This window comes from Eulemur rufifrons, chromosome 14, assembly GCF_041146395.1.
Source record: "Eulemur rufifrons isolate Redbay chromosome 14, OSU_ERuf_1, whole genome shotgun sequence".
Lineage (NCBI taxonomy): Eukaryota > Metazoa > Chordata > Mammalia > Primates > Lemuridae > Eulemur > Eulemur rufifrons.
In genome coordinates this window covers 28261542-28286783 of record NC_090996.1, presented here as the reverse complement: position 1 = coordinate 28286783, position 25242 = coordinate 28261542, and the positions used below count along the sequence as shown (strand labels likewise).

The 25242-nt window shown below is 39.1% G+C and overlaps 1 protein-coding gene across 5 annotated transcripts in view; it reads right to left on the bottom strand.

The window, feature by feature from the left end:
- Positions 1–25242, bottom strand: part of TXNDC11 (thioredoxin domain containing 11) — a 61959-nt gene that overhangs the window by 30487 nt on the left and 6230 nt on the right. For 2 of the 5 annotated variants that reach the window (XM_069486915.1, XM_069486917.1), the window contains exons 3-5: positions 22105–22202; positions 18708–18837; positions 7218–7311 (exon numbers count right to left, since the gene is read on the bottom strand). In XM_069486915.1, coding sequence (XP_069343016.1) covers positions 7218–7311; positions 18708–18837; positions 22105–22202 — 322 coding nt within the window. Of the gene's footprint in view, positions 1–7190; positions 7312–18707; positions 18838–22104; positions 22203–25242 lie in introns of all 5 variants that reach the window. The other 3 variants (XM_069486916.1, XM_069486918.1, XM_069486914.1) reach the window with 2 other exon arrangements.

The following is a 25242-nucleotide window of genomic DNA, read 5'->3' as shown; positions in this document are numbered from 1 at the left end:
CTGAGCTTCCTGAAGCCAAAGCAAAGGTGGACAGGCCTTTTGCCTTCCCCATCAACCTTCCACTCTGCATGTAACTTCTTACACACTCACAGAGGCTGAGCCCCTGCTGAGCACCCCAGCCCCAGCCCCAGCACCAGTCTCCCTGCCTCCATACTACAAGGAAGTCTTCACAGATCTGGCAATGAACTCTCACCGTGAGCAACCCTGCCTGTTGGCCACACTAGCTGGTGGCTTCTGCTGATGGCAGGGAATGAGGCTCACTCATCTTTAAAGCTGTATCACGTAGCAGATCCTTAAATGTATGTTGAATTAAGAAATCATGCTTCTCAATCTAAACTCCAAGAGTTGGGAGGTCTCCGGGTCTTAATTCTTATCTAGCAGCATTTACAAAACTTAAGAAATAAGTTACAACAAGAATAAAAAGACATCTCCCATGAAATATGAGGATTCCCTTGCTAAAATGATGGCGATGTAGTTAAAGTCAGGTTTAGAGGTGGACACAAAAGTATGGCATTTTTAATGTGTTTCTTCTAATGGGTATTAGTACCCAGAGGGTCTTGGAACACAGCCAGATAGTTAGAAAAAGATCTCCTCCTATGAGTGAGTACAGTGACAATGAATGAGACTGTCCAAGAAAACCAAGTAATCCTAAAACCTGTTCCACTCTCAGAGAACCCAATGCCTGGTCCAAAGACCCAAGAATTAGACCCAAGTACCTGAGAAAATAAAGCCATCTCCAAGTCACCCTTGCTTGTCAGTCACTTGTTTTTTCAATGCCTTTAGAAATGTCACACACAGGGTAAGAAAACCCTACCCTTTAGATCTCTTTATATAAAATTTCACAATCTAATAGAAAAGTGGTCCAGAAAAGCTTTATTCATGAATAAGGATATGGAAAGGCCAGGTACAGTGGCTCATTCCTATAATCCTAGCACCTTGGGAGGCCAAAGCAGGAGGATCAACTGAGGCCAGGAGTTTGAGACCAGCCTGCCAAGACAATGAGACCCCATCTCCACAAAAAATAAAAAAATTAGCTGGGCACGGTGGCATGCACCTGTTATCCCACCTACTCAGGAGGCTGAGGCAGGAGGATTACTTGAGCCCAGGAGTTTAAGGTTATGGTGAGCTATGAGTGTGCCACTCACTCCAACCTAGGGAACAGAGTAAACTCTGTCTCTTTAACAAAAACAATAAAAACAAGGATATGGAAGAGGGTACTTTTTATGTGTCCTGACTCGGTTCTACAAGCAAATCTCAGCAGCGTCAGATGCCACCTGGTGGAGTAGATGGGTCCTGCACTGGGATCACAAGTTCTTCCTCTAATAAATTCTTCTAAAAAATTTCATTAGAACAGATTTCCCAAAGGCTGTTCCTCAGAAAACTAATGCCACAAGGTTTCCTTGTCAACTAAGTTTAAGAATTCTCAAAGGCAGTAGAGATGCGTGGAAACATTATCTTTAGTTAATATTTTCAAGGTGACATTTAGTTACTGAGTCAATTTCAACTCAGTTCATTAGGATTCTAGTGTCATGAGACAGTGAGAAGCCAGTGGAGAGAAAAAGCAAGAAGAATGAACCCGGCAGGGGCAATTCCCACACACTGGTTATGGAACCTGAGGGGCCAGGCACCAGAAGTGGGGGTGGGGGTGGGAAGGGAAGCAATACGACCTTTAAAATCCCACGGCTAAAAGCCTTCTCAAGTACCCTTTACTAGCCATTCATTCATCCTTTGAGCTACAATTATGCTAGAGCAGGATATTAGAGCCACAGGAGCAAGAAGACAAAACCCTGGCCTCAAGGCACTCAGTAAATAGTATCTGAACAATCAGCTCCTATTGTGATGAGAGAGAGATTCAGTCAGTTCTACACTGAGAAAATGATGTGGTACAAACAGAAGCAGGTCCAGGAATGGGGAGAGAAAGACCAGGCTTCTGGGCCAGTCAAGTGACATAATTTCCAGTGTAGATGCTTTCACTAAAACCAACATAATACTTGTTTGAGGTGCTTTCAGCCAGGTGGCTCAGTTTATAATTAAGGTACTATAGACTTCAAGCTATTACTTTACTCACAAAGTATTTCACACATAATTTGGCCTTATAAAATAGGCATTTATTTTTACGTCTACCCTCCTCAAATTTACAGACAGACAAACTCAAACACAGAAAAGTTAAATATTTTGTTCCAAGTTTACAGACCCTGTCTGGGGCAAAGGGTAAGGACCAGAGCGGTGGGGCACCCATGGCCTTGGGACCACCTGTGGCCTCCTGGATCTTTGAGTGTGGCCCCTTGACTGAATCCAAACTTTGCAGAACAAATCATTTATTAAAAGGGGACCTGGAGGGCCACATGTGGCCCTGAGGCCGCAGGTTCATGCTGGCTCCCAGGCCACTGCTTTCCCCTCTACACTAGACTGTACTCCTTCTGTAGGTCAGATGAAAAACAAGATCAAAATTTGCTACAAATTTTCTCTTTTAAAAAAGCTGCTGAATCATAGCAGAATATAACATTTTACCAGAACCTATCTTTATAGCAAATAATGAAATAATCATAAGATTAAAAAAGTCAGGCAAACAACTTCAGAATATGACCCCTATACCAAATTTTCTTTAGGTAAAAGAATAAAGAATCCTGTCTGCTAAGATCAGATGCGAAAAGGTTCCAAGAGGAATAGCTTTTGCAGTCCGGGAAGAGTAAAGAAGTACAGGAGAACGGATTCCTCCAGGCTCTTGAAACATACACAAAGCTGCAAGCCCACAATTAATCATCCAGCACTTTGAAATGATTAAACATTAAGGAGAGATATGTAAGACCTACTATAAAAAATTAAAAGGAAGGTTTGAATAAATGAATAATCATGCTGTGAACCTAGAAACGGAAGCTAAATGTTATGAACATGTCAATTATCTTCAAGTCAATTTATACATTTAATATAATTCCAACCAAAATCCAGCCAAAGGCACGGATGAATATAAAAGAACATTCCGCAAAACATAAGACCTAAAGCAAATGGAGTCCAGACTTCACCAGGCAATAACAATTTACAAAGCAAGAAATTAAATTATATTTACCCATACAAAAATAGATATCTAAATCAAAACAAAACAGTGAAACAGACTCAATTTCATGAAAAAATATATTCCATAATAAGGCAGGCAGCATCACGATGAAAAGGAAGAAGCATCATTCTGTAAATGGTGCTAACTGATCAACCAGTAAGAAGGGGGAAAGTCAACTGTGCCAAGGTAAAGCCGGGTAGCATTACATGCTAAATAATTTTTAAATTAAAAAATACATCAAGAAAAAGAAACAGAGATTTAACTACATGAAAATATAAAACGTATATGTAACAACATAAAAAATAATAAAAGTAAAAAGGCTGGCAAAATAGTGGACAGAAATGTAACAAAGGGTGCCTGCCCACCCACCTAAGAGGTGAGCCTACATAAAATGACACATCAGCACTCAGGCTGAGAGATCAAGAGGTAAAGGACACAGATAACTGAGATGAAAGGAGACAGTTAAAACAAAAAGAGAAAAGCTAATGTTATAGTGCTAAGGTCATAAGTGAATTTCCCTTATTTTCTTTATTATAATGTGTAAAAATATCAAATGTTAGACAAGTAGGCTTAAAGGAATAGTAAGGCACCAAAAAACCAGACCTTACAACTCAACCCCCTCATCCTGGAGGGCAGGAACGAGCTCCCCTCTTCGTACACCCCACAGCACCTAGTCACGATGTTTCATACATGGTACACTCTCAAATTATCTGTAGACTGACAGCTAGCTTCAAGAAACAAATGTGGAACTCACAGAGTATCCTGGCTGTTTCTAACACAATTTTTTAAAAAAATCATTAAAGCAGTGAAAAGACGTGCATTTTGTAAATGCTTGTGGCTTGTTGAACCAGGGCATCTGCTTTCTACCACAATAGTCTAAACACTTCTTCACCTTGGCTCTCTATAACCAAATATTAAGTGTGTCACATGTTTCTCAGGCCTTGATTTGTGTATACAATCTAAACACGACATTGACCTAGAATTTACATTTGAAACTGAAAAAAAAAAAGTGTGCACATGTTTCTCTTGACGTATATCTGTTTTTCATAATAAAGAAAATACCACTTGACTTCAGGGTAGGAGAAAGAAAAGGGAGGAAAAATCCCAGATGCCCAAGGCAAGATTTATTTTAGGTAATCCTTCATAGTGTATGTATTATGGAAAATCATTTCCAAATGTGTCTTTTTCTTCTAAAAATGGTTTATTAAGCTTAAGTGGGAACTTAGCCACAATAAAATGAGGTAAAAAAAGGATTAATCAGAATTAATCTCAGTTCCTGCAAACTTGCCTATGCAACAGAATTTTATAAGAGCCAACTAGACTCACAGGATAGGGATGAAATGGAGGAAAGGTAAATCAGACTGCATTTATTATGAGAAAAACTTTCATATAATCATTTATCAAAATTAATGATTTGACCAGGGAGGTTGAGTTTGTACCTTTAAGTAAGTTTTAACCATTTATCCCTTTTGACCTTATTTTATCCCTATTTTTGTTTTGTTTTCTATTTCTGAGACAGGACCTCTGTCGCCCGGGCTACAGTGCAGTGGTGTCAGCATAGCTCACTGCAACCTCAAACTCCTGGGCTCACACGACCCTCCTGCCTCAGCCTCCCAAGTAGCTGAGACTACAGGCGTTCGCCACTACACCTGGCTAATTTTTCTATTTTTAATAGAAACAGAGTCTCACTCTTACTCAGGCTGGTCTTGAACTCCTGGCCTCATGCAATCCTCCTACCTCAGTCTCCCAGAGTGCTAGGATCGCAGGCGTGAGCCACCTCACATGCCCTTATCTCTATTTCACTCTTCCTTTGCTTAAAGAAAAAAGAGGAAAAAGGCTACTGTCTTGTATTTGGAAGGGTTTTTCCAAAAAGGAACACCATTTTAGAAACCTCTGAATGGAAACATAATTTAAGATGAATGATTTATGTCTCACTAACATGGCATAGCAGCCCACCATATAAGCTAATCAAATAAAACATCCTTCCACGATCTTGAAATATCCTCTTCAGCTCAGGCTACCATCATTTTAGTGAATGACTCTAGGTTACCCTTTTATATATAATCTTTAGTTCAGGTCTTATCTTCTTCTTTGAAGGGCTTTATTTAATTTTCCATGAAGAGGTTTGAATGTCTGCTTCTTAAGCTTATTTAAGTTGGCAGTATTTTGTTTTCAAAGATCAAACTTTGATTCACTAAGTCTTCTCAGTCACTTGAAGCCATGAAGCCCAAAGTGTTTCAAGCGGACGACAGATATGACAGCTTGACTTCCTCCCCCAACGTCTTCAAGACAAAAAATGTGAACACAGTAGATTGTCTATGCATAAAACCTTCATAGTATTTATTAAAATGGTCAGTTGCATAATTGTTTGATATATTAACAGTATACTGTTATAATACCCCCCAAAATAATAATAAAGGATGGTTACAGATTTTTGGTTGATCTACTGGGGGAAGATGATAGGACCATTAATCTGATCACTGATTGAGCCCCTGCTCTGTGCCAGACACTGGAGAAAGAACACTGAACTGAAGATACATGGTCCCTGGCCTCAGAAACCTCATAGTCTGGGGAGGAAGACAGACATTAAACAAATCATCTTGTAACCACATGCAAACTGTGTCAAGTGCTATGAAAGAAACAACAGGGTATCCAATTTTAATTAGGAAGGATCAGTTATTCAATTGTATAACAGAAGTGATTTTTTTTTTTTTTTGAGACAAGAGTCTCTTCTGTTGCCCCAGCTAGAGTGCAGTGGCGTCATCATAGGTCACAGCAACCTCAAACTCCTGGGCTCAAGTGATTCTCCTGCCTCAGACTCCCAAGTAGCTAGAACTACAGGCATGTGCCATCATTCCAGGCTAATTTTTTCTATTTTTTGTAAAGACAGGGTCTCACTCTTGCTCAGGCTGGTCTTGAACTCCTCGCCTCAAGCAATCCTCCTGCCTTGGCCTCCCAGAGTGCTGGGATCACAGGCGTGAGCCACCTCGCTGGCCTGTAGAAGTGATATTTCAGCCAGACCCTGAAGTATGAATGGGGGGTTTGACAGTTGGAAAGCTGGGCCCTACAAGTGGAGACACATTCCAGGCAGAAGGACCAACATGTGCGCAGGCCACAGTGTGAGGAAGAAGGGGTGAGAATGGACACCAGGTAAGTGTCCACTGGTCAAGTCCAGGTGTGGGTGAGGGGGCCTGGACCACAGTGATAACAAAGGAGAAGAAGACAAGTGAGCAGATGAACAGGTACCTGACAGAACTGGCAGGCCTTGAAGTCATGACTGGATAGAGAGCACAGAACAACATGGAAAAAATGAATAGAATACAATGTTTAATTTAAAAAGGACTTCAAATAATAAATGATTCAACTAAGTAAAAAAAAATATGGATTTGAGGAAAGTGAATCTGGCAATAGGCTTATACTGTAATATGATATAACTTTTATAGTTGTAAAAATACTTCCCAAAGGAAATGTATTGCTAAATTACAGTATATCCAACTGACAGAAAACCACTGAAAACACAGACAAAAACTTGTAACCATACACAAAAAAGGATATAATAAATTTTAAAGTGCAAAATATATAATTGCAGACACAATATGACCAAGTTATCTTTTCTCCCCCGCTGACACCTTAATCTTGGACAAGCTAAATATAATCGATTTTTTTTTTTTTTTTTTTTGAGACAGAGTCTCACTCTGCCATCTGGCTAGAGTGCAGTGGCTTCATCACAGCTCACTGCAACCTCAAACTCCTGGGCTCAAGCCATTCTCTTGAGTAGCTGGGACTACAGGTGTGCTACCACAGCCACCTAATTTTTTCTAATTTTGGTAGAGACAGAGTCTTGCTCTTGCTCAAGCTGGTCTCAAACTCCTGACCTCAAGCGATCCTCTTGCCTCAGCCTCCCAGAGTGCTAGCTAGAATTACAGGCTTGAGCCAGCATGCCTGGCCCAAGCTATATTCTTAAAAAGCTAACATTTAAGAGAAAATATTTGAAATAGGATAATACTTTTTGTTTGCTAATGATAGAATGTTAAACAATGTAAGTATTTATTAAGAATACATTGAGAAAAGGAATCAAGGAAATTAGAAAATATATACAAAAGATATCAATACAAATACATTTCTGTTGCAGTACCAATATCGTAAGATGAATCACTGTTACCTTTCTTTAACGAATGCAATGCTGAAGTGAAGAAGGTCAAATAACCAGGAGGCTGGGGTGAGCCACTGAAATCAAAGTACCCAAGTACTCCAGGCTGTAGGAACAAGAGCAGAAGTAGGTAACTGAGGCACTGTCAGCCACAGCGTAGTGGAGGGTATTTTAAAACAAGATCTGACATTATTATGTGACAATTATTGCATTTTGTTGCATTTCATTTTTTTAAAAAAGGCTAACCACGTGAGAAAGCTGCAGGTTGGGGTTGAACTTTCCCTCCATTTGGACAACCAACCGGGTAAGGGATGGAGTTGTAGCAGCTCTGATGGGATTACACAGTGGTTATTCAGGGGCATTCAATGCTGAAACTTCCTCTCTCTGCCTAAGGAGATCTTTCAACCCTCTGTTGACAGCACAATTCTCCCAGGGCCCTGGCTCAAAACGTCACCATCAAGTTCAGACACTCATTCGCTTTTGTTTAACTCCAGGCAAGCTATGTCAATTTCTTTGTAACCTTTCTCAGATGTCTCCTTCAATCGCTTCCTCTCACTCACTCCAAACATACCTTCACACCTTGCTAAAAATTACTTTAAATCTGACTGGTTTCACCTGTGATCAAGCCCCTTCAAGGGGCTCCCCCCAAACCCAGAACCCACTAGTCTGGTCAGTCTGCAGAGGACCCACCTCCTGCCCTCTGGCTCCTTCACCCACGCAAACTCATTTCCACCTGCTCATTTCCTTACTTTCTCTAAGCTTAGCATAGAATGTCTGCTCACTCTGCCAAACCAATTCAAGGTCCCCTACTGCACCAGAAGACAATTTTTCCACAGATGGGGGGAGGGGGAGTGGAGCTTACAGCCCGGTCCCTAACAGGACAGGGACCAGTACCAGCCCATGGCCCTAAGCAGGGGTGCTGGGGACTGCAGCCCTACTGGATACATTCTGCCTTCCTGCTCACAATCATTTCTTCCTTCTTTGAATGCCCTATAGCACTCATTCTGTCTGGTTTTGTTCTGTGATAATCATATCTGTCTTAAAAGCCAAACTGTAAGAACCCTGAGGAAAGGGGGATGGGCTTGGAGTCAGAAGACCTAAGCTCAACTCCAGGCTCTAGTGGCTGAATGAATATCGCTGGCTGAAACCTTCAATATGCAGCCTCAGTTTCCTGATGTGGCAAACAGGGACAATTCTTCAGGGTGTTACTGTGCGGAACGAGCCTGATGAACTGCAAAGCACTGGGCAAATGGAAAGAATCCTTCTTTCCAGCCCTAAAGCAACTTGGCACCATGCTCTTAATAAGTAACTGTGGAAGCTGATCTGATCACTGGGACAAAATCAGATCCAAATGTTAAGGTGGACATTTCATCTCTTGGTAAAGTTTAAAATCAGTATGTTGCACAAAAGAGGAAACTTCTGATCTGTAGTGGAATATATTATCTTTCCAATCTAGACCACTTGCTGCTTATTTTAAGATTCATCTTTAAATAAATCAATTGGTTTTCATACTGATAGAAACTGAGACTGAATATTTAATCCTAACATTTAACAAAAAACCAGCAAACAGCCAATTTCTCAAACAACTGAGGAAATCAGAAAATCATTGAAAACAGGATTTTCTCTTGCCCTGCTCCTTCAAAACATTTTTAACAAGCCAACCTACAATTGGCTTAAAGTAGAACTATATTGTTTTTGGGTTCTTAAAGTTTCCAACCATGCTATGGTTATGATGGTGTAATCAGCTTTCTTTCATACTAAGAACAAAGAAAGACAAAACATTCAGAAATTCTAGTCACTTAGTTAATATTGGACACAAGATAATAAAAATGGAAACTAAATAAAAGAAAATAAACTCACTTAAGTATCTTTAAATTCTAACCAATCTCCCAAACCAAATGGATTAAATTCATTTTATTAATAAATGTTCCATGGCTGGAGATTAAGGTGAATTTTAGCTCTCTTTCCACATCACATTATCTTAGGTTGTTTCATGGAAGTGGATTTTCGGCCCATAAACATGTATACATCTACATGCATGTAATTATGTATGTATATACATACACATACACACACATGTATACACATTAATGGAAATAAATATGAATTCTGAGTCTCCAAGGGAAATTCAAATTAAACCTTTAAAAATGAATAAAAGTTGGACCATTTGCAGATGTCCTTTGTGGACATTTCTAGGGTATAAAGGTTTGTTCTGGCCGCTGACATTGTCACTGTAGTTTCTATATAGCTTGGATGAAGGAGCCTCTCTATCTTCAGAAGAACTGGTATTGAAATTTTCAAGTAATTTGATAAAAAAAAATCAGTAATACAATGCAAAACAACCCCATAAGCAAAACTTCTACTTTTCACTGCCAAAAAAAGATCATAAGATTCAACAACTATATGAGATGACTAAAAGGTTGTATAAATTGTTAAATACTTGCTATATTTTATGTGCTATTTAAAAATACAGTACTGTGACAGTCTGTATTGAATTTTGAAAGCTGGCATTTTTGAAAACATAACCTAAAATTAATATTTCAAAATAATAAAAAGGAAATAAAGTGAAGTGATAGTTATCTGCTTATTTCTATTGCAGATTATCTTTTAAAAGATACTAAACCACCTCTGGTTATGCTTTAAGTAAAACAAATTTTGCAACCATTTCCCCCAAATTTCAATGTATTCCCAACAGAAGCTATATCATTATTTATGAAATTATCACAAATTAGCTACGCAGATTTCAGTCTCCTCCACAGTTCTTGCTTAAATCTGAAAGAAGAGTTTGGGGAACAAAACACACACGTATATGCACAGAGACCTTTCTAGGTCTAAGCCCCTGTTTGCTCAGATGCAAATAAACCACCAACTGGTTCAGAGCACACAGCTCTAAGCCTGTCTAACTGTACTTAATGCCTTGGGCGGCCTGCTTTCGGCACACGAGCCAGCCTGACACGGGGACCTGAAGTCAGGTTTCAAGCCCTGCTAGTACCCAGGTTGTCCCTCCTCACTCTGATGATTGCCAATGTGTAAAGACCATCCGACCCCAGGGTACAGCTGTGGTGTTTCCATTACTTGACTTCCAGATGCTTAAACAACTACCAGGTGAACAGTCCCAGGAACAACTGCCAGTGCTCCTCTTTCCTTCACTTGACCAACCAAAGGTTCCACCAGGACACACGATGGTGGCAAGAAACCTCTACCACCTCCTCCCCTCTGGCCCCCCCAATCCTATTCCTCCCTCAAGGTATTTGCACTTACTGTTCCCACCTCCTGGAGCACTCTCTCCAATCTCCTCAGGGATTGGTCACCCAGCCTTCACTTTATTTAGGTTTTTGCTCAAATCTCATTTCCTCAGAGAAGTTGGCCCTGTCTTCTAAAATAGCTGTGCCCTTCCCCACTGCTCCCAACTCTTATCATATCACCCTTCATTATTCTTCCTTGTAGCACTTATTACCTGAAATTATTATATCTTGTGTATTAGTTTCCTAGGGTTGCCCTAACAAATTACTACAAACTGAATGGCTTAAAACAACCAAAATTTGTTCTCTCACAGTTCTGGTGGCTAGAAGTCCAAAATCAAGATGTCAACAGGGCCATGCTCTCCCTGAAGACTGTCGGGAAAAACCTTTCCTTGTCTCTTCCTAGTCTCTGGTGGCCCAGGCAGTCCTTGGTTTCAGGCTGCACCACTAAAATCTCTGCCTCTGTCTCCACATGGCCTTCTTCCTTGTCTATGTCCTCTCCTCTTCTGATCAAGACACCAGTCACTGGATTTAGGACCCACCCTAAATCCAGGATGATTTCATCTCAAGATCCTTAACTAATTACATCTACAAAGACCCTATTTCCAAATAAGGTCACATCCTGAAGTTCCACGCAGATTGGAGGATACTATTCAACCCAGTACACCTCATTTGTTTTGCTGTTTGTTGTCTAACTCCATGAAACAAGAGACTCTCTCTTGTTCATCACTACATTTCTCCAGCTCAGAGAGTGCCTGGCACAGAGCAGATACACAGTGAACATTTGTTAAAGAATGAATGGGGATAAAAAGATGAATAAGACAAAGCTCCTCAATCAAGTTTACAATTTAGCAAAAAATACAACACAATGAGTGCCAGATTTTACTAGACCCATTTTGTGTATTTTTAATTCCATCCCTTAATGTGCAGTATATTTAGTACCTGTTATGAGGAGTTGAAACAGGCTATTTATAGGAGGCCAGGAAATCCTCATCGGCATAAAATATTTCTTTCCTAAGTGGGCGCCATCTGTATAACAGTATAATACAAATTTCAGCAGATGGTGCACACACCCTCTGGTGGCCATGAGAATAGTTACATTGGTATGTTTTTTGCTCAATGGCATTTCAAATATTTCTGCACTAATGTTAATTCACACCTTGAAATGTAAAACGATTTTATTCACAGTGCTATAAAACTACGAATTGACAGAAACAGTACCTACCTGCTCAACATGCAGAGAATTTTACTACAATGAGAATGCCAGGTGCTAGACATTCTATTAATAGGTTTTTCTCCAAAATGCTCAGGTTTTTCTGTAACCTAGCAGTTTATCTAACCATGCTCTTCCACTCAAAAAAGATTCCTAAGCTTTCTCCCATCCCCCTTAAATTTAAAACAATTTGGTTTACCGAACTGCTAAGAATGAATGAATGTATGTATGCTACATAAATGCTCTTAAGTGGATAAATTATAGAAATTCACAAAAAGATTTAGGAAATAATTTGGCTGCAGATACAAGATAAGAGTTCTAAATAATAATACCGTTGGCATTTGATGGATAAATTGTAAGGTACAAGTCAAATGATTCTGTCAAGACAACAAATTCAAAAAATAAAAAAGAAAGCATTATTGATGTAGACGTTACCAATACCTAAGACAAATGATGCCTAAACAAATACTGAAATTAGAAGAGCCATAAAACCAGTGACTGAAAATTAAACTACCATTACTCAGTCCCATCGCCTTTCCAGTCAACTATTGTTCACCAAAATAAAAATGACGCTGGGTTCTATTTGACTACCCTGCCCACAGTAATAAACTACGTTTTTCTGTCTGTACCTTAAATAAGCAGGAAGAGCTCTTCAGGAAGTGGGAGTCTACCATTGGAGTCACTTATAGGAAGCAGAATTTCTTAATATGGTTTGCAATGAAATTACTTAGAGCTCTTTTTTCTTTTGAGACAGAGTCTCACTCTGTTGCCCAGTCTAGAGTGTCGTGGCATCAGCCTAGCTCACAGCAACCTCAAACTCCTGGGCTCAAGCGATCCCCCTGCCTCAGCCTCCCGAGTAACTGGGACTACAGGCACGCGCCACCATGCCTGGCTAATTTTTTCTGTGTATATTTTTAGTTGTCCATATAATTTCTTTCTATTTTTAGTAGAGACGGGGTCTCGCTCTTGCTCAGGCTGGTCTCAAACTCCTGAGCTCAAACGACCCACCCGCCTCTGCCTTCTAGAGTGCTAGGATTATAGGCTTGAGCCACCACGCCCGGCCCTACTTAGAGCTCTTGATCGCCCTTTGTAGGATCCCAGGCAGCTTCACTTCAGTTTGTAGCTACATTCATTGTTTAAGCATTTTAGTGCTTATCTGGGAAGAAAATTCTAGACCCTATCCTGCCTCAATACTGTGATTATCATGCCACTCCCACTTCTGCAGAATAAATGCTAATGACCCAAACTAATAATAAGAAATGGCAACGGGACTTGAGTATGTGTGGATTTAAAAAAAAAAAAAAATACAAATGGCAAAAATCTGCTGCCTTAACAGTAGGTCAAGAGCCATGGTCCCATCCTTTATCAGTATTTATTCTCATAACCATTCATAAATATAGAGGAAAAAAAGTTACAGCCAAATTAAGAAGCCAACACCTTCAAAATATTTCTATCATGAAAGAAAAAGGTTCAAAAATGACATGAAATAGTTAATCATTCAAAGTTTTAACCTCTAGATAGGTATGTTTCAACCTGGGGAGCTTAAGCATTTCTTTGAGGAGGGATCATGGTAGACAAGAAAGGATGTGGGCAGCCAGAAGACCTGGGCTACAGTCCAGGCACCACTTAGGTAAATCACAGCCTCTCTGTACCCCAGCTTCTTAATCTGTTCGAAGGAGCTGTTATACAATTTCCAACTCCCTCACAGGGCTGTTGGGAACATCAGATGTAAAGGAACATGAAATGTGAAGGATACTCTATCAATGCATAGTTTACTCATGATTTCCCTTGCCAATAATGACTACAGTATTTCAGAATTTTCAGAGTTAAGTACACATAATTTTCACCCTTTAATGTCTTTTGGTGATGTTTAAGTAAGCTAAAGGTAAAATTGTTCTTCTAGAAATTGTTTCTGGGCTGGGAGTCATATTTTATAAGCATAAAACTATGGCTAATGATCAGCAATCTGATTTGGGTAGATTTGAGATATCTAAGTCAAATAAAGTATTTTCCACTGGTTAAAAAATTTTACTCTTCTAGGTAATTCAATATAAAAATCACCTGAAATAGGCTTTTGAAAGAATTCAACTGTAGGACGTATAAAAATTCAACCAAGAGGCCGGGTGCGGTGGCTCACGCCTGTAATTCTAGCACTCTGGGAGGCCAAGGCGGGTGGATCGTTTGAGCTCAGGAATTCGAGACCAGCCTAAGCAAGAGCAAGACCCCGTCGCTACTAAAAATAGAAAGAAATTATATGGACAACTAAAAATGTATAGAAAAAACTAGCCAGGCATGGTGGCACATGCCTGTAGTCCCAGCTACTCAGGAGGCTGGGGCAGGGGGATTACTTGAGCCCAGGAGTTTGAGGTTGATGTGAGCTAGGCTGACACCATGGCACTCTAGCCTAGGCAACAAAGCGAGACTGTGTCTCAAAAAAAAAAAAAAAAAAAAAATTCAACCAAGATACAATTAGAGCACTCCTTTTTATAACAATAGAATAAGCACATGTGAATGAAGTTTAGTACACATATAATTAAAAGTTTATGTGAATAGAGAAAATTCCTTATTTCAGGATATCATCACTTCCCAAGTAATGAATGCTAACTACAATTTTATCATGGTTCAAATTGCTCACAAATATCTGGATTAGACACAAATTTATAATTAATCAATATGGCTTTTTGAATATTACCAAACACCCTCCCACAAAATGTCACAAATACATTTACAGACATAAGTCAAGCAAAAAACCAATCTCTGTCATTATGACACACCTCAGAAGTGTCACAGAAATATTAATTCTTTTGACCTAATTTTAAATTTACTTAAATTTAAATATACTTGATATTAAAATCCATATTTATAAAAAATATAAAATAGGAGATAAGGCTGTTGAGCAAAACAAGTATCTTTCACGGTATGATTTCTTTAAATTAGCAAGGTCTTTCGCATATTTAAAATATATAGAGGGTTTTTTGTTGTTTTTTGGAAAAAAAGAAATAGTTTGAGTAAAAAGTTGAGTATCAGGGACAGCTCTGCTGATGACAATCTAACCACTCCTCACTCTAGTCCCCCACTGATAACATTCCAGTTCTCCAGTCAAGGCGCTGTTCAATTTTCATCCTCTCTCTGCTGCCACCATTATAAACAGATAAGCTTCCAGCTATTAGATCGTGGCCTTCTGAGTGCCACATGAAAAAAGATGTGTTTGTACTAACACCTGTGATATATCATCTTAAGGCCTTAATTGGGGAAACTCTGAACCATGTAGAGCAGTATTTGTTGTTGTTGTTTTGAGACAGAGTCTTGCTCTGTCACCCGGGCTAGAGTGCAGTGGCATCATCATAGCTCACTGCAACCTCAAACTCCTAGGCTCACTCAATTCTCCCGCCTCAGTCTCCTGGGTAGCTGGGACTATAGGTGTAAACCACCACACCCAGCTAAGTTTTCTACTTTTTGTAGAGAGGGGGTCTCACTCTTGCTCAGGCTGGTTTTGAACTCCTGCGCTCAAGAGATCCTCCCATCTCGGCCTTCCAGAGTGTTAGCATTAGAGGCGTGGGCCACCGTGCCCAGCCAACTGGGGCAATTTTGACTTCTAAGGGACATCTGACAATGTCTGGAGCTATTTTTGGTTGTCACTACTGAGGAGGGAGAGAGGTGCATCTAGTGGGTGGAGGCCAGAGATATTGCTAAATATCCTGCAAAGCACAGGAGAGTCCTCCACAACCCAGAATTATCTGACCCCCAAATGTCAATTGTGCCAAGCTTGAGAAACCCTAATTTAGTGGATTGTTCAAAAGCAAATTGTGCTCTAGACTGGGGCCTCCAAAAATCCCTTTAACTTTCCTATTCCTATTCATTCAACTGTGAAAACCATGACAGCGGTTTCATTTCCAGATCTAGAACTTTGTTATCTTACAGAGTGCATATGAAATTGACACAGCTTCTTTCTAAGCTGTACTATGTGGTATGTTTCACAAGATAAATGGTTACACAAGTGCTTGACTCCCCAGTTCTTTCACAATTAACAAAATATTGTCTCTTGCCAACCAGACAATTTCATCTCATTGAGAACTAAAAGATGATACTAACACAATAAAAGCTATCCACAGCGTCTGGGAGGAAATCATTTTAAAGGCTGATAAAAGGGACCTAGAGGTCCCATCTTGGTGGCACTCTTCATTTCCCATTTTAAAAGCAGTCTAATCTTTGTCGTACATCACTCTAATTAAGTGGACTGCCAAAACTCAACTATAAGTAATGTCATCAACATTAGTCTAATGGGAGCTCCATGTCAATACTTCAAGCATAATCTGTAAAAATACTGCTGCAAAGCAGACAGAATGCCAAAGCTAAAGACAAGGAATCATCCTTGTTGCTCAGTCATAAATATGCACTTGTCTCTCTCCTACAGATGCAACTAGAGAGAACACAAGAAACATCAAGGCAATAAATAAGAAAGGATTAGAAAGATCTCTGATATAGATGTTCAAGGGCATTGCCTCAAAAATACTTTTACAACCAAAAACTTACCCACCTTCTTCTGTCTGCCTCTTTCCAACCTCTACACTTCACTGAAGCCAAAAGGATGAGGAGGGATTATCTGAGCCAACTCCCTGACTTTAGAGATGAGAAATCTGAGTGAAACTCAGAAATGAGAGACTTGCTAATGTCAAGGCTAAAACCCAGGCCTCTAGAATCCTGGTTGAGTCCTCCTCCCTTATCACATGACCTCTGCTAACAACTGAAGCAGAAAAACTGGGTCAGAACTTTCCAGACACAAATCTCTGATAAAGATGAAAATTATAACAAAGGTACCTCTCAGTCCTTTTATTAGACTAAATGATCTCAATTTTTCCACAATTTTTTTTGGAAGGAAGGGAAAACACATGCAGCATAATATCTGATGTTCCATAGCTCCTCTCTCATTTCTCTTTCCTTTTTAGAAAAGACTGAGTGAAAATTTAAAGGGAAAAAAAAAAAAAGAATATCAAAACTGGGTATAGTGTTTTACAAAAGTCCCAACAGGCCGGGCGCGGTGGCTCACGCCTGTAATCCTAGCAGTCTGGGAGGCCGAGGCGGGCGGATCACTGGAGCTCAGGAGTTCGAGACCAGCCTGAGCAAGAGTGAGACCCCGTCTCTACTAAAAATAGAAAGAAATTATATGGACAACTAAAAATATATATAGAAAAAATTAGCCGGGCATGGTGGCGCATGCCTGTAGTCACAGCTACTCGAGAGGCTGAGGCAGTAGGATCGCTTCAGCCCAGGAGTTTGAGGTTGCTGTGAGCTAGGCTGACGCCACGGCACTCACTCTAGCCCGGGCAACAGAGCGAGACTCTGTCTCAAAAAAAAAAAAAAAAAAAAAAAAGAAACAAAAGTCCCAACAGAGCATAACTAAATGATGACCTCTTGGCCCTTATAGGTCATTTTTATCAATTATTTTACTTAATTACAAAACAAAGTATATATATTTACTTTATCTAAGTAGGGCATTCTAGCAGAATTACGCACATTTTAAATTCTCTCAATAGTACTAAATATCCAGGATTTTTCCCATGATGTCATTTTTACTGATAACAGGTTTTCATTTATTGCGACTACATCCTAGGCATTTTTGATGTCTTGTCTCCTTTATCCTGTTTTACAGATGAGAAAACATAGACTTAAAGAGGTTAAGTAAATGACCCAAGGCCACACAGCTAAGTGACAGAGTTGAGCTTCTACTCATATCTGTCTGACTCCCAATTCTTTACCGTCTTGCTGTGCCACCACCAGTGACTCTGCCTGTCTCTACCACAAATCTACATGAAAACTCACTTATCACAACATTATTGCACTTAAAGAGTTAAAGAACTCTCAAGAAAACCCTGGCCCAGGCCCCTAATGCCCAGCAGGTGAGTAACTCACCCCAAATCAAAGACGCAGTCAGTGCTGCCAAAGGGACCAGGCCCAGGTGCTGGGCCTCCTAGCATAGCTCTCACCTCCCAGCCTGCCCAAGCCAAATGGGAACCAGCCTGAGAGATGCACAGAAGTCCATCTGTTATCCATGTAAGATTAGGGAATATTTACTCTGATACATATCTAAGACCTATAAGCTGAATAATTAGATATTAACACTACTGCTTGGGTAATCTGCTAATAGTTAAAACACAAACAGGGTTTCTAACATGATTTTCAAAATGCTGTAAGTGGTGAAAAAATTCATATCCAATCTATTTAAAATACACAGTGCAAAAGGTAAAATTAAAGCAGTCACAATTCTAAATCATCAGTGAGGCTGAGGTTCATATGTTTTTTAATCTCTATCAGCTATTTATGGTCTTGATTTTTGTTGTACCTAAGTATCAAGTATTTACTTGCCGTACACAAGTATAATTTTACACTTGTACCAGTGAATTTTTTGTGTAAATATTTTTATAACTTTTTGAGACTACATATTTTAATTACCCCAATACTGGCCTCTCAATAATAAACTGTCCTGAACATGCATTAAAGATCCTGTAAAAATAATTTATCAAGGATTAAAGATGGCGATGGGAAAGCAGAAGAGAAGCCACGTTGGGAAAGTTAGGAAACTTTCTGTAAATAAGACCCTGAAATAGTTATGCCCTTAATAAAATGGAAAGGAACATACTTCCAGTTTAAAAAAAAAAAAGCTAAACTATAACTGAGAAGAAAAGCCAGGCATCCCATAGCACAATGCTATAATGTTTCAAATAACATCCATAGAAATTTGCAGCTGTACATAAATTGCAAGTTAATTCTCATGCACTGCAAGTTAACTGTGAGGCAAGCTGAAAGTTTACTGAAAATTCCCAAAGAACAGACAAGATTTTGCAAGTATCCTATTCTTTTAAAATTCACTTGGCCAAACCATCCTTATCAGTAGCTCAAAAAGCATTTAACTGGGGCTTATGTATAATGTGATGTTTTAATTGCTGCGATTCAAGAAGTATTAAAAAAAAAAAACTTTTAATACAAACAATCTAATACAACCAGTGAAAGGCCTTGGTTGGGTATGGAGGAGATATGAAAGACAGGTACCTCGTAGTTTGAGAGAAAATCTAGTAATTCTGATTGAGATGGGATGTAGAGAAGTGGTTTCATCACCCGGCGGACAAACTTCTCAATGTAAACAGCACTCATGGGGCCTTTGTATTCGATTGGTCCAAAACTAGTACCAAAAAAATAAAAATTAAAAAATAAAAATAATATACCATGCATTAAACCTGTAATGTATAACTAAAATCATCAACACCATAAAATGAAACTGTCTTGCTTTAGGATCTGACTGGGCCATAGGTAAATAACCTTCTTTCTCAGGAGGTGACTGGAGGGCTATTTAAGCATAAGCATTTTAGGTGAGGGGAGGTACAAGGGGCTCTTAACCTTCTGTGAGCTTAATTCAACTGCAAACTGAATTTCCAAACAAAGAACAGTCATTCTAAGTCTTTGGGGAAAAAAAATTAATTCCCACAATACTTCTTTAAAAAAAAAGAAAAAAACAATAAAGGCAGCCCTTGAATCGTCCATGTGAAGGATTCTAGGATTTTAACTAAACAATTCAATGTAGGTGGGCACATTTTCTTTCTAAATGGCACTCTGAAATAAGGAACAAGTAGTTGGCCCTTTGGACACTAAAAAGTAGTTATTAAATATCCCCAAAGGCACTTACACAAAGGATCACTAAATGAACCTTAAACCTATTTAAAGTTTTATTTCAACAACCACAAAAAATTAGTGAAGGTATGAAGTCAGTGACCCGTATAAATGATCTTCCTTCCTTTCCCTTCCCGCTGTATTTGGGGACACAGAGGAATTTGATTCAATACTGCTAAGTAATACCACCACCATTCAGTTCCTCCTAAGCTAATCAGAATTCCCACATGGCTCTCTTCAGTCTCACACAATACAGTCAGTGCCCAAATGTAATTGGATGGTAGGTGGCGGGGGCAGGGGGTATGGTGAAATTCCACAACTGCATGACCATTCTTCTCTCAAATAGAAACTGACATTAAGCTCACTGTTAATAGCAACAATAGAGCACAATAAAGAACTAAAGAAATGCTATGATCACATTATAAAATACATAGTTACAGAAATACACACACACACACACACACACACACACGAGAAACACAATTCTTCAGTGTGCACTGCAGAATGATGTCAAAGGAATTTTAGCATGAAAAAAGTAAAAACATTTTTTACATGCACAGCTGGGAGACAGAGTTAAGAATTTTATAAATTCAAGACTTAGTATCAATACAAATTAGTTCAGTTTAAAAATTATTACCACTATCATCAACCCCATCAACCACCAACAATTTTTAATTAAAGGAAGAAATCAAAGCACTAACTTGTTCAGTAAAGAGAAGCTAACCAATCTGGAAACCTCATTTACTCAAGCAAATAGGCTTTGCTGAGTTTTCCTGGTATAAAGTTACAAGGGTCCTAGCAATTTGTAAATGCTAACAAGGCAAAGATGAGGGACAGGCATTTCAAGGTGAGTACCAACCTCAAATTCCTCATCTGTAAAATGAGAGGGTTGGACATATTTCTAAAGTTCCTTTCATGTCCTTTCAATCTCTCTACAAAAGCTAAGAAAACAAATAGTATATGACAATGCTGTATACCTACATATCCCAAAATCACATTTATAATCAATTCAAGGGACCTCTTCTTCATTTTAATGTCACATCAAGCTGCGTCCCTCTCTGAGCAGCTTGCAAACCCCCCACTAGGCTTCTGTGCCCTTTTCCAAAACCAAAAAGAAACCCAGGGACCTCAGTAGGGCAAGCTCATCATCCCGTTACAAAGCACAGAGTTTTAGAACCTTCAAGTACAACATCTTATACTTACCTTTAAAAAGAAAAAAGTAACTCTGAGAAAGTTACTGAGAAAGTATTCTTATAGTCTAAAAAACCTGCACTTTCATCTTCAAAATAGAGGCAGAACCTCCAACTTACTGGCCAAAAATTGAGGCGTAAACTTGTTGCTGCGAATATTAAAATTACAAACATCTAATATCCAGAGGAAAATGTAGGGGTGGACATGGGGTACAAATACTACCTAATAGTTCCTGGAAGCAATACTATGTGTCACACAGAGTTTATGTCAGAGACACAGAAGTGTGATGGAATGTGACAGAGAACCCACAAATGATAGTTTGTTCATGTTTGCTATAAACTTACTAAGGCCCAGGAAGTATACAGAGGCGGTTAAAAATAAAGCCTAAAAAGTAAAGTTCTTACTAATCAAATCTCCTTTACTCATTTTACCTTCAACAAACTCAAGCCAGTCACATTGAACAAGTCCAAAATCCCATCTCCTGTATCCAAAATCCTTTAAATCAGATTTTTAGACATTACTTATTATTCACAGCAGGGTCTGGGCATCACTGCAAAATCAAACACCAGTATTTCTGCAGCATAATGAAGAAAGAGGCACCTTAAGCAGGATAAAGACCAGAGGTAGCCTCTAGTTACTTTAGGCCAAATGAATACCTCTGGTAACAATATGTATGAAACTCTTTCAGTGTTTCAGTCCTCTCTGTGACTCTGGAATTATGGATTCGGGATTGTGGGCCTGTAGTAATTTTCTTCCCAGTAGAAAAGATGGTAAGATATCCTCTTGACTAAACTATGCTGCCAGGTAACAGGATAAGACATTTTGTGTGTTTTTATGCTGCAAAATACTTTTAGAATATCTGAAATGTACAGCCATACAATAGAGTAACTGGTACTTTTAAAAACAGTGCTGTAGGCCGGGCGCGGTGGCTCACGCCTGTAATCCTAGCACTCTGGGAGGCCGAGGCGGGTGGATTGCTCAAGGTCAGGAGTTCGAGACCAGCCTGAGCGAGACCCCGTCTCTACTAAAAATAGAAAGACATTATATGGACACCTAAAAATCTATATAGAAAAAATTAGCCGGGCATAGTGGCGCATGCCTGTAGTCCTAGCTACTCGGGAGGCTGAGGCAGTAGGATCGCTTAAGCCCAGGAGTTTGAGGTTGCTGTGAGCTAAGCTGACGCCACGGCACTCACTCTAGCCTGGGCAACAAAGTGAGACTCTGTCTCAACAAAAAAAAAAAAAAAAAAAAAAAAAAAAAACAGTGCTGTAGAATATGTAATGACATGAAAAGATGCTCACAAAGATGGGAAAAGCAGTTTAGGAAATATTATCACTGTTCGATCCCATTTTTAGCTTAAAAAAAGGGGTAGACATGTACATTCACCAGAGGATACAAATCAAAACAGAGTAATTATATATTGCTGATAAAACTATCACGATTCTTTTTTTAAAAATGTATTTTTGCTTATCTGTATTTTCTCTATTTTCTATAGTGAATATCTAATACTTTTATAGAGAAGAAAACACAAAATTCATTTATAAATGGAAAAGCCTAACTGGAATTAGAAATACTACTTGAAAGTTCTTACCTCCGATGATACAGATAAATTACAGGAAAATAAAAGAAGTGTTTCTGTTTTCTGCATGTCCCCTGGTTCCACCAACAGTTAATTGCCACAAACAACACCTGCAGAGTCAAAACAGGTTTTCAGATGACTATGAATAACAACTGAAAATTACCAAGATTTAAAAGATGAAATTATAAAAATGGAACTATTCCTCTCACTGAAACAGAAAGTATGAAAAAAACTGTTTTGAGCTTTCAAAGAAGGTCATCATTTACCACTAAAACAAAAAAGAAAGACATACTCTTATCTATAGTGTCCAGCTAAGACTTGAAGTCTGGCCCGAAGGAAAATTATTTGCTCTGTATTTAAAGTGAGTAAGTGCCAATCAGCTTTTTCAAAGCACGATTACAGTAAAATTTAGAAGGATGTGTCTTTTGATAGTCAAACTGAGCATCTGAAAATGAAAAAGAAAATGTTACTGCAAATATTAATAAAGCACCACAAGCGTCAAAGGACCATTTTCAACAACTATTTTAAAAACTATTAATAAATATAATCAATAATTAAAGCTATGCTCTACAAGGTGGCATTGAATAGTATATACATATAGAAAGGTGCTAAAGTATTTAGGGAAAAGTGTCCCTATGTCTACAATTTACCTTGTAATGTAACAAAAATAAAATGGATAAATAGATGGAGTGGAGCAGAGTTTCTCAACTTTGGCACTATTGCCATTTTGAGCTAAATGATTATGGGGAGGTGTTGGTTATGTCTGTTTTTGTTAGGAGGGGTTATCCTACAAACAGGATGTAGGATGGATGTGGGTGTTTAACAGCTTCCCTTGCCTCTGCCCACTAGATACCAGTAGCACCCCCCTCTCAAGTAGGGACAACCAAAAATATCTCTAGACATGGCCAAATGTCCTGGGGGAGGAGGGGAGGGAAAACTGCCTCCAGTTGAGAAATCCTGGATCAGAAAGATGATTAGAAAGATGAATACATTAATTAAGCACAATAAAATATTATTAGTAGCATTTAGGTGGTGGGTATATGTAAAATTCTTTCACCTTTGCTATAGATTTGAAAATTTTCATAATAAATTATTTAAAAAATATGAAGACAGACTACAAATGAAAATTTACCTTAGGTGCTTTATACCTACTGAAACAATAGCAATACTGCTCAAAACTTAGTGGCAATTCTGTGAAGCTCTTTTTAGATCTTTACTTAAGGTTGACATCTTATTTCTTACTCAAAAATAGGGTACAATCTACCATATTTACAAATTTACTAAACAATATGGTTCAAAATATTTTTGCCTGTTCCCAAAAATAAACGTACTCCTTTCTCCTTTTCTCTACTGAGTACATGGAACAATAAGCTCTCAATTTGAAAAGAGCTGGAAAAATTTTTAGAAATTTTAGAAAAAATAGTGGACTGCACTATAACCCCCACTGCTTGTGGCTGTGTTATTTTTAATAAACCCTTTAACAAACGCTTCATCCCTCTAAGCCTGAGGTCTTGCTTCAAAAAAACAGGGCCAACAGCATCAGCTTGCAGACTTGTGAGAATGGGCACAGGGCCTGGCACACCAGAGTGTTACTATCATTCCAATGTCATCACTCAGAAGAACATACTACTTGGGTTGACAGTAAGGTAACTCATTTACACTTAACATAAAATACAACTGATTCTCCTCTTGTTCCCCACATGGGAGATATGATCTTTGTTCTCTAAATTCAGAAAACTCAGGGAATGACTGTCAAACTGGTGATTTCTTTTATGCTCCCAAACTGCTTGCCTCCCAGCACAGTTCCCGTTTCCTCCCTGGAAGTATTTACCAGCTTGGTTACTTGGCTTTTGGAGTGTAAAGGGAGGTACAAAGGGAAGACAGGGAATAGATAAATTCCATGGGTCCATAGCTGGAACACAAAATGCACTTGCCCACAATTCCCCTCACTGAATCAATGTTAAAAGGCAGTGGTCTCCAACCTTTCTGGCACCAGGGACCGGTTTCACGGAAGACAATTTTTCCACGGACGGGGTGAGGAATGGGGGGATGGTTTTGGGATGGTTCAAGCACATTACATTTATTGTGCACTTTATTTCTATTATTATATCACATCGTAACATATTATAATTACACAACTTACCATAATGCAGAATCAGTGGGAGCCCTGAGCTTATTTTCCTGCAACTAATGCTGCCACTGATCTGACAGGAGGCAGAGCTCAGGTGGTGATGTGAGCAGTGGGGAGCCGCTGTAAATACAGGTGAAGCTTCATTTACAGGTAAAGCTTCACTTGCTCACCCACCACTCACCTCCTGCTGTGCAGCCTGGTTCCTAACAGGCCAGTACCAGTCTGCAGCCTGGGTTTGGGGACTGCAGTTATAAGGAATAGAAAGTTTCTATTTAAACAGTACTTGGTACCACTTTCAGGGATATAATGGTTAAAAACACTTGGCTGGGCAGGAAGCCTAGCTACCATTTATAACGTTTCTAAGAAACACCAACCGAGAGTTCCAAATAGTCTTATGAAACTCAGCTGCCTGCACGAGTTACCTCAGCAGTGGTTCTGAGCAGGAGGCTCTTAGAAACCTGTAGGATGCTCTTTGCTTGTCGAAATGACTGAAGGAAGCTATAGGGCATGTACAGGGCAGGGGCCCAAGCAGACGCTCTGCAGTACTCAAAATGGCTCTGCACAGGAAAGGGCCATTCATATCATCGCAGAGTATTTCGAAATGCATGCCAAACACTGATGTAGGGCAAAACCGTTATTATCCAAGCCCAGAACCTAAGTCCATTTTACATGTAAATCTAGTGGCTTTTACATTCACCGAATTTCTCAGGAACTTAACTTCTATGTAAACTGATACCAAAAAGTACTTCGTGTGGTTCAGGATTTTATCAAGAGTTGTTCACCATTTAGGAAAATCAATCACTGAGAGCAATGTCTCTGTGGTACCTGAGTCACCAACACATCACACCTTTATCAGTCTGCATGTGCAATATCCCATTCACAGTGGCTCTACATAAAGGTACAAGGACCTGTTCTGCACATGCATTTACATACTAAAAAACATATCTTTTAGTTATAAATTCCTTTTTCCCCTACTTCTGTGTTACAATTAGTGCATTAGATTATTTTGAAATTATATG